Raw genomic sequence first — 10,743 nt, 5'->3', positions numbered from 1 at the left:
CAATGTAAATTAAAAACAAATTACGATCCGTTTGCTATCGTATGTCATAATGCCAATCACCGTATACGACTGACGTATCACGAAATTTTCTTTCGTATGTTTGCCGATTCGTGCACGGATGTAACGATTCGACCCCAAATAACGCTGAAGACACTAATTATATGGTAATCAGAAGCCACTATTGTTATAAAGTTCAGCTAAGAACCAATTCAGCGCCTAATCAGGTAGAACTCTTTAAAAACTACGTGTTTAATACAAAGCTGAGAACTAACAACAATGAAAAAGTGCAGTTTCGGCAGGGATTATTTCAAAATTATCAGCAAAGAGTTTTGCGTTTTCTGGGAATTGATGAAGAGACCAGAGAATGAATAATATTATATGACAACTGATTTTTTTTAATTTCACTTAAACTTAAATTATTATCTCACTAATTTACAAGATTTTGCAAGATTTCGCACTGCAAAAATGACACTTGTTAATGCCATCATCGAGGAGATTTGAAGCTAATCTACTGGAAATCTTCCTTTACGATTCTGATTTAGCATCATCTGGCTGAAAAAAATGTAACATTCATTATTCGACGAAATCGTGAATAAATTACTTATATTACGGCTAAGTGATTCTGGCTTTATTGTTATATCTTACTTCCTGACAACAATAATTATATTTAAATAATCCTCAAATGAAATTTATGTGACATAATCCTATCTGAGACGCTAATTTTAATAAATTGAGTATATAAGGCAAAACTGGAAAAATGGGATTCTCAATATCACGAATATATATTGTTACGAATTTACTCTTGCTAGTTTACTTTGTTAGGTTCGTATCTCTGGATTGACAAATAAAATCAACACTGTTTAATTTAATTCAACAACTCTTTATTTCACAACTCGTCTACACTATAACAGTTTACTCTTAGCACTGATTGATTACGTTGGCGCTGCCACGGCTTATATAGCCACGCACTTCTCGCTGATGCCGACGTGTCCTTCTAGAATATCGCGTCTGGAAATTACCAGAACATACGGCTATACGGCGCCAGACGCAAGCAGACAGTCGCGGCGCCAGACTCAGCAATTGTTTACCTAGACAAGCAGACAGTGCGGCGCCAGATGTCTATTGTTTCGACGAGCAGACAGCCGTGGCGCCAGATGTCTACAACAAGACAAATGCTATTCCATATACCTACAGCTATTGTTCATAATCAGGGATGCATATAGTAATACAAATATAACTTAATACTACTTTTGTAACACTGCCCTCCACTAAAGCCTAATCGTCCCGATTAGGCACAAATCCTCTTGAACCAAATGGGGCGAGCCTCTCCAAATGTACTACTTTCATTTTACATCGTGCTTTTCCATTTCTTTGTATGCGGTATACCACGTCATTAAGTCGTTTCATCACCATATAGGGTCCTTCCCAGGCTGTCTGCAGTTTCGGGGACAAGCCTTTCTTTCGAAGTGGATTGTACAACAGGACCAGATCACCTTCTTCAAAACCTTTTGAATTTGCCGCTTGATCGAACCGGTCCTTCATCTTATTGCTCATCAGATGCGTATGCTGTCTTACCATTAGATGCAATTCATTCATTTCTTCCTTTAAGGCAGAACAATAATCTCCATCATTTCTTACAGCTGTAGGATTCGTTCCAAACTTAAGATCAGCAGGGAGTCGCAGATCAGATCCGAAAATAATCTTTGCTGGCGTGTAACCAGTTGTCTCGTGCTTCGCTGAACGATACGCCAGCAGGAACATCTGGATGCACTTGTCCCAATTCCGTTGATCTTTATCAACGATTTTCCGCAGATGTTCTTCGAGCGTTCGGTTGAATCTCTCTACCATCCCATCTGATTGTGGGTGTAACGCTGTAGTCCCACTCTAGAGGATGCCCAATAATGTACAGACTTCTTGGAAAATGGAAGATTCGAAATTCCTGCCTTGATCTGAGTGTAATTCGACGGGCACTCCGAACCTTGTTATCCAATTTTCTACAAACGCTTCGGCTACGGTCTTCGCTTCCTGGTTTGGTAAGGCATATACTTCTGGCCATTTACTGAAATAGTCCATGACAACCAGTAGATATTTGTTACCGGCCGTACTGGTTGGGAACGGACCTGCAACATCCATTGCGACTCGTTCAAATGGTGATCCCACGTTGTACTGTTGTAGCCTACCGCGACTTTTGGCTTTAGGACCTTTAGCTGCCATGCACTCTACGCAATTACTTATCCATTCTGCTATGGAATCTCGACAACCGATCCAGTAGAACCGCTGTTTAATCTTCTCTATAGTTTTTGTAATTCCAAGGTGCCCTCCACTAGGTCCATTGTGATATTCTTTCAACACTTTCGGGATCATGGACTTCGGTACTATGATCAACAGACGAGACTGTTTGCCATCTTCACTTTCCCAGGTACGATGAAGGTATCCATTAACGAGGTTTATGCTGTTCCATTGGGCCCAATATGCTTTTGCCGTTGGACTCTCGCTACTTATTTGTTCCTTTGGTGGTCGTACCCCATTTTCTTTGGCTATTATCAGCTTTGTAAGATCAGGGTCCTCCAGCTGATTGATTCTGATGCGGTGAGGAGTCCAATCATCTTCAGGTTCTATATTCAGTAATCGCACGTCGATTATACCTTCTTTTCCTTCTGATTTGGAGCAATGTTTACATTCCAGTGGACAAGGGCGACGTGATAATGCATCCGCATTTTTGTGGTGAATCCCCTTTCGATGTTCCGTTTCGAAGTCGTAATTCTGTAATCTTTCGATCCATCGTGCAATTTGGCCTTCCGGATTCCTAAACTGTAATAACCATTTTAATGCTGCATGATCAGTCCTCAGCAAGAATCGTTGTCCATACAAATACTTGTGGAAATGTTTTACACATTCCACCACAGCTAGTAGTTCTTTTCGCGTCACACAGTAGTTTTTCTCTGGTTTCCCGAGCACTCTGCTGTAATACCCAATTACTCTTTCTTGTCCGTCGATGAGCTGAGACAGGACACCTCCAATTCCATAAGCGCTCGCATCTGTATCCAGGATGAATTTCTTTCCAGGTATTGGATAAGCTAACATCGGTGCCGTACAAAGTAGTTCTTTCAGCTGCTCAAACGCTTTTTCTTGTTCCAACTGCCATACAAACGGGCGATTCTTCTTTGTTAAATCATGTAAACTTCTAGCCACGTTCGCAAATCCAGGTACAAAACGGCGGTAATACGTGCATAAGCCGAGGAAGCTGCGGAGTTCATGTATGTTGGTGGGTTGAGGCCAATCTTTAACTGCTTTTATTTTTCCCTCCTCGGTGTGAATCCCCTCAGTTGACGCTTTATGTCCGAGATATGTGACCTGCTTCTCTTTCTTTGTGACATCATTCAACTTCCTATAATCTACGCAGAAACGGGTGCTACCATCTTTCTTTTTAACTAAGACGATAGGTGAGCTCCATGGACTTATTGAAGGTTCGATTACACCGTTTTTGTGCATGTCTTCAATAATTTTGTTAGCATCCTCACGTTTTGCTAGTGGAACCATACGCGGAGCTTGTCGGATTGGTTTAGCGTCTCCGGTATTTATGCTATGTTTGACAATGCCGGTTCTTCCTGTGTTTCCTTCGTTTGCAAATATGGATGCGTATTTTTCCAATAGTTTTTCTGCTTTTAATTTTTCATTTCCATGCAGTTCGTTCAGTAAATTATTTAGGAATGTAGGACTTATCTGCTGTGGCTCAATAGTAGGCTTCTGTTCTGACCGTTCGCATCGTGCTATTGCACTTATATTCTGGCACTGTCCAATTACTGCTCCTTTCTTCAGCCTTATAGGCGTGTTGAATTCATTCACTACTCTGACCGGAATGGTGGCGTCTTCTCTAGTTTTCACAAGCGTTCTTCCTACCAATATGGGTGTATCTATTTTTGTTGGTTCCACAATCCACAACTCTTCAGTCCCACCTCCTCCATTCACTTTAGCCCATACAATCGCCTCAGATTTTGGTGGAATACTCTGATTATCATCAACAATCACCCTCTTACTTTCAACGTTGGTCACATATCCGGTGTTTATAGGCATCTCCATGTTCTGGCAAAACAGCATTTGCTTGTTTAAATCCAAAGTAACCCCGTGATCAATCATGAAATCTACTCCCATTATAATTTCATCCGTGATTTCTGCTACGATGAAGGTGTGATTAACTTCCAGGGTACCAATCATCACTTCGCAAAACACTTTTCCCGCGACAGCTGCTTCCTCTCCGGTGGCCGTTCGAAGCTTGCAACCGACTAATGGTTCAACCGTTCCTCTTACCACATCCGGTCGGATAATTGAATGTGTGGCACCAGTATCCAAAGTAAGCGTTGACAGTCGTCCATTTACGATACCGTTGATAGTAAGATTGTTGTCATGGCGACCTATTTGTGATATCGAGATGGTGGGGCAAATAGTTGTGGGAACCAGCTCACGCCCCTTTGAACTGTTCCGTTTTAGTTTAACGACTTGTGAGATGTGGATGCTCCGTCCTCGTTATCTGTTGGTTGTTTCCGTTTTGATGGGTTTACTTTTATATTGCAATTTCGGGCAAAGTGACCCGCTTTCCCCAGTTGAAACATCTGCCTGTTGTATTTACTCGCGGTGCAGCAATTGTCTTCAGAGTCTTCAATATTTCCTCCATCAGCGCCGGTTGTTCCATTTCAACCCTTTGTACTTTGGGTGCTGGTTTACTTAGTAGGGAAGCTGTTTCCTGTGTGAGGGCGTGCGAAACCGTTTCAGCAAACGTTCTTTTTGGCATTGCATATGTGGCGCGTTTGGTGTCCACATCACGAATTCCATTTATGAAACATTGAATTTTTACCCTCTCAATGTAATCCACAGGTGCATCTGCATTTGCCAAATGAGCCAGTCGTTCTATTTCAGTTGCGAACTCTTGCAATGACTCGTTCATCTTCTGACCCCTATTTTGCAGTTCGATCTGGTATATTTGTTTCCGGTGCTCACTACCATAACGTCTTTCTATCGCACTCATCAATGCCTCATAGTTGTCCCGTTCACAGTCTGGAATAGTCTGAAGGATTTCTGCTGCCGGTCCTTTCAATGATACAAACAAGGACGCCACTTTGTCCGCTGCATTCCAGTTATTGGCCGTTGCTGTCTTTTCAAACTGAAGTTTGAAAATTTGAAATGGAATACTTCCATCGAATGTGGGTGCCTTCAATCTTTGATTATTTGTTGATGGTGCAGGGCCATGCAGTTGCAGTTCTCGCACACGATTACTTAATTGAAGAACTTCTGCTTTTAAATTTTCTTCGTCATTTTTTAAAGTGCTTAATTCGTCTTCAAATTTTGAAAATTTCTCTTGCACTTGTTTTTGTAGTTGTGTAGTATTTTCCGTGATCTGTTGTACCAAACGATGTTGTTGTGTAAGGCGAGACTCTAACTGTGATGTATTTTCAGCTATTTGCTGTGCCAGACGATTTTCGGTTTGCACTGCATTGTCTGCTATTTGTGATGTATTTTCAGCTATTTGCTGTGCCAGACGATTTTCTGTTTGCACTGCATTCTCTGCCATTTGCTTAATAGCCACTAACAGCATGTTCATGTCCACACTTGATGATGTTCGTTGTTCTTCTACTTTTTCTTCTACCTTTGTAGAAGTTTCTGGGCCATCAAATTCGAATTCGTCGACATTAATTCCATCCGCTTCCATTGCTTCACGTAATCGTGCCTACAGATCCGCCTTTTGCCCGCTTATCGGCAAATTACGCCCCTCCAGTTCCTTTTTTAATTGCTGAATTCTCAATTCTCCGAATTTAACCATTTTGAATTTGGATTATTTGACAATCCCACTTCTGACACCAATTGTTACGAATTTACTCTTGCTAGTTTACTTTGTTAGGTTCGTATCTCTGGATTGACAAATAAAATCAACACTGTTTAATTTAATTCAACAACTCTTTATTTCACAACTCGTCTACACTATAACAGTTTACTCTTAGCACTGATTGATTACGTTGGCGCTGCCACGGCTTATATAGCCACGCACTTCTCGCTGATGCCGACGTGTCCTTCTAGAATATCGCGTCTGGAAATTACCAGAACATACGGCTATACGGCGCCAGACGCAAGCAGACAGTCGCGGCGCCAGACTCAGCAATTGTTTACCTAGACAAGCAGACAGTGCGGCGCCAGATGTCTATTGTTTCGACGAGCAGACAGCCGTGGCGCCAGATGTCTACAACAAGACAAATGCTATTCCATATACCTACAGCTATTGTTCATAATCAGGGATGCATATAGTAATACAAATATAACTTAATACTACTTTTGTAACAATATAGTTACAGCCGCGAGTTATTTGCGTTCAAAGTTACCACTTTTTGAAGTTCGTATTTTTTCGATTTAAAAATAACTTTATACTTATATTTTGCATTTTTATGTCTACTACCAATTCATTTATTCGTTTGTACACATTTCTTTTACATTATATAGTAGCAAAATAGTTTTACTTAAATATTATCTATTTATTTAGCAAAAACTAAAGAGAAGCAATTTGTTAATGTTTTACTTTATCGGCATCTTTTGTAAATTACTTGCCGCTAATTTATCCACACTATTCTTGAGCACACAAAGCACCAGATGATAGGGTATGCTTGTACAATTAAGATCGTATATCGCCCGTTTGTATGTTGTTAAACACTAATCCAGAGATACCTTGTCATTCATCGTTGTTTTCAAATCTACTAGCTGTTCGACCTCGATGTCATCACCGATATAACACAGCTTCTCTTTCATCACGCACAGTTTCAAGGCAGTGGTGTGATTAAACTTATAACCACCAAAGAGCTGCAACTATAAAAAGGTAATTTTACAGTTTTGTTAAGCTCCTTTTGCTTAACTGTATTATTATTGTACTAATGTATGAACTAAACGCCACTAACCTTAAACAAATATCGGTTGATATCACGGCATGTCCAGTAGAGATGAGCGATATTGCGATTTTTTAATCACTGTGATTTCAGTGATTGCTATTTTTAAATCACTGTGATTTTATATTGCTATTGCGATCGCAACTAAGTCGACGTTCAAACGTCGTCGTTGTTGTTGTAGCGGCAGATTCTGCCAATTTGACACTGTTTGGCCGAATAAAAGTCCGGGTCTGTTCCACTTACCACTTACGTAGGTTTTCCGCCTTTCTTTTCACTACATTTTCGCAAATATTGGAGCGGTTCGGCTACGTGACACTTAGAGCGTATTGCATAGTTCATTTGTACATATGTTGGTATGATGGTTTCACACATTTCTTAGAAGGAATTACCATTAGTGTGGTTGATAATTTGTTTGTTTAGAATACCCGCTTTTAATATTTTCAAGACCAAATAATTAACGCGAGTTTCCTAATCTTTGGGAAAATATTAAAAACCCGTAATTTTTTTATTCCATAATTTTTTCTGAAATTAATTAGTTACAATTCTTGTTTTCATCACAAAATGCTTTATATAAGAACGTTACACTCAAAACTTCAAACCGCTATGACGAAAAATAGCATATACGATATATACAATACCCTGAAGAAAGTTGTTACTTTTCTGCTATTTGCGATTGTGATCGTAATTCACAGGTTCGAACTGCTATCGTAAATCACAGGTTCGAACTGTGATCACAGTTTCGAACTGCGATCGCAATCACTGGTTCGAACTGCGATCACAGTTTCGAACTGCGATCGCAATCACAGTTCATAGAAGCGAACTGCTATTTATAAAAAGTGATCGCAGTTGCGATTTGCGATTTTTCAATCACAGTGAAAAAATCACCGGTAGTGAAATATCGCTCATCACTAATGTCCAGTCGTTTTTAATAAACTTCTTCAGTAGATTCGTGAAATGTTCGGTTAACAGAATTTTTTTGTTCTTTGCCACACTATTCTCCATTGAATAGGAATCCTCTAAGAACGAGCGAAGGTCCTGTAAAAGTTTTTTTGTGCGACACCAACTATAAAAGTAACTTTAGTAAACGAAGCATACCAAACAAAATTACAATTTATAGCACGGAAAAGAAATTAATGGCAAAGATATTGCGTTTTCCCCTACTTCTGTTATTAATTCTTATTCTTGAAAACTATGCACCGCCTTTCCTGTTTTAATAGTATGTTTACATATAGCGAGATTATATCCATTAACGAGATTAACTCGATACTCCGTAATTAAGAAACGAGATTTACCATACAAAATTCCTCTCTGGTTAATCCGAGATTAAAAATTAATCTCAGATTACACAACTAGATTAGCGGTGTTATTCCTAATTTTATCGATAATTTTTGCGAAAAAGAGGAGAAATGTCAAATGACAAAGTAAACAAATGGCTGACAGCGAGGGAAAGAGGTTAGTAAACTTATTTTTAATAAAATTATCATTTAAAATATATGTAAATTTGTTAATTTTTCAGGAACAAGTTGAACTTCTTTTATGCTTGCGGGAGGAAAAATTGCCACAGCCTCGTGGTGTAAAACGTAATTCTCACGTTTCAAGGATATGTCTGTAGAAATGGCCACAAAGGGGCATGTATATTCCGTGAATGAAATTCGTGTGAAAACACATAATTTAACAAATAAATACAGGTAAGTTTATTTAATATGCATGTGCATTTATTCATATTATAAGTTTTCAAAAATTTACAAAAAATTTTACAGAGATGAGAGGAAATCTATTGGTCCCTCTGGCGGCAGCCCTTCGACATGGGAATTCTACCCCAAAATAAATAGTATCCTCGTAGTAATAAGAAGTTGGCCGAAATACGGAAAAGACGAAAGCTTAGATTGGAAAAAATATTAACTGAGATAAAAATGCAAAATTCCTTATTGCTTTTTGTAATAAATAACAATAGGCCAAAACGTTTGTGGAAACACGTAAGCAAGTACATCAATTTACAAAATTCCCATTTGACGTTGTATTGTAGGAAAGGCATGGTAATTTTTGGGAGCTCGGCGTTGCTTTCAATAGTGTGGTCAAGGAGAGCTTCAGAATGAGTCGGGAATCATTCAAAATTTTATGTAATGAGCTAACAAACATTGGCAAACGTGATACTACATACAGGCAATGTATTCCATTAGAAAAAAGAACAGCTATCGCTTTGTGTGCCCTTGGTTCTTCTGGAAGACTATTCGGGGTTTCCAAAGCGTCTGTATGTTTTGTCCTTAAAGACTTTTGCAGAGCGGTGTGGGATATACTATCGTCTAAATATTTAGCCAGCTCATTTCTTACGCAAGAAAAAATTACGGAGTGCGTTGAATTATTTAGAAAAATTGGATTTCCCCAATGTCTGGGCGGAGTAGGTAAGTTTATGAATTTTAAATATTTTACCCATAACATTCAAATACAATTTATTTCAGAAGGATGTCATATATAGATTAGGCCCTCCGTATCTGATGTTGTTGACTATTTCAACTACAAAGGTTGGTACTCAATGGTTTTACTAGCCCTCGTTGGAAAATACTTAAAACATTTTTTTTAGATATACATAGGTTTATGTACATTAATGTTGAAGCACCTGGTCGTTGTAATGATTCCCAAATATTTGAAAATCCGACTTGAAAAGAATTTTGCAAAACCCTCTGCTTAAAGAGAATGCGAAAAAACTTTGTGACACTAATGTCCCAATTGTAGTTCTTGGAGACTCGGCGTTTCGCTTTACTCCGTTTCTAATGAAGCCCTATCCCTATAACCAAGCCGCTGAGGATTACGAGAATATTTTCAATTACCACTTATCTAAATCTCGAAGGGTTGTGGAGAACGCTTTTGGCCACCTGAAGGCAAGGTTTAGAAGGATAGGGAAAGGAATTGACATCGATATTAAAAACGATATATTAATAATAAAACGTTGTTGCGACTTGCACAATTTTGTAAATGAAATTAATGATAGCATAAACACGAATGCAAATGCAAACAAATTTCGAAAGCGCACACCCACGAGAGCAACCTGATCCATTATTCATTTCTGGAACCGACGACCCTAATGCAGAGAACATCAGAAAATCTATAGTTCTATTTCTATGTAACTTTATGTGTTTTATTTTATCAGTCTAAGAATTTTTCGACGATGGCATTTCTTTCTCTTTCAATCAGAAGCGCCTCCCTGCCATCCTCTTTAATTGCTTCAATTTCCGCCTTAATTTTTCTATTTGAAGCCCGGAATTCCTAAAAAAATTCATTTTGAATATTATTTGAAGTATGTTTTATTCTTTTCCTTGCAGGTTCCTCGTCTACAAACGGCAATTGTTCCTGGGAATCCAGCGTAATGAAAGAGCTGTAATGAATTAGTTTATAAAAATAAATATAAACTTTTCAAATTTCTGTTTTGTTTTACTAACCTGTGCTCTCCTCCACCAATGTTTCCAAATCGAAGCTTTTATAGCTCCCGAGGATACTATTTATTTTGGGGTAGAATTCCCATGTCGAAAGGCTGCCGCCAGAGGGACCAATAGATTTCCTCTCATCTCTGTAAAATTTTTTGTAATTTTTTGAAAACTTTTATATGAATAAATGCACATGCATATTAAATAAACTTACCTGTATTTATTTTATGTGTTTTCACACGAATTTCATTCACGGAATAGACATGCCCCTTTGTGGCCATTTCTACAGACATATCCTTAAAAACGTGAGAATTACGTTTTACACCACGAAGCTGTGGCAATTTTTCCTCCCGGAAGCATAAAAGAAGTTCAACTTCCCCTTTGTTCCACCTTGATCT

The 10,743-nt window shown here is 38.7% G+C and overlaps 1 protein-coding gene and 1 long non-coding RNA gene across 2 annotated transcripts; one reads left to right on the top strand and one right to left on the bottom strand.

Moving 5' to 3' along the window:
- Window positions 1-4,179: 4,179 nt before the first annotated feature.
- On the bottom strand, window positions 4,180-8,355 carry LOC125779348 (uncharacterized). The gene is made up of 2 exons (XM_049460645.1): window positions 6,936-8,355; window positions 4,180-6,846 (listed from the first exon to the last, which is right to left on the bottom strand). The coding sequence occupies exon 2, from the start codon at window positions 5,702-5,704 to the stop codon at window positions 4,562-4,564; it is 1,143 nt and encodes a 380-aa protein (XP_049316602.1). The 5' UTR covers window positions 5,705-6,846; window positions 6,936-8,355; the 3' UTR covers window positions 4,180-4,561.
- A 470-nt stretch (window positions 8,356-8,825) lies between these two features.
- On the top strand, window positions 8,826-10,511 carry LOC115066197 (uncharacterized). Its single transcript, XR_007423426.1, has 3 exons — window positions 8,826-9,325; window positions 9,383-9,445; window positions 10,244-10,511. It is a non-coding gene; the product is annotated as an uncharacterized LOC115066197 (long non-coding RNA).
- The last annotated feature ends 232 nt before the right edge of the window (window positions 10,512-10,743 follow it).

The sequence above is a fragment of the Bactrocera dorsalis genome, chromosome 6, assembly GCF_023373825.1.
Source record: "Bactrocera dorsalis isolate Fly_Bdor chromosome 6, ASM2337382v1, whole genome shotgun sequence".
NCBI classification, from domain to species: domain Eukaryota; kingdom Metazoa; phylum Arthropoda; class Insecta; order Diptera; family Tephritidae; genus Bactrocera; species Bactrocera dorsalis.
The sequence above is the reverse complement of the archived record's forward strand: the minus strand, read 5'-3'. Positions and strand labels throughout refer to the sequence as shown.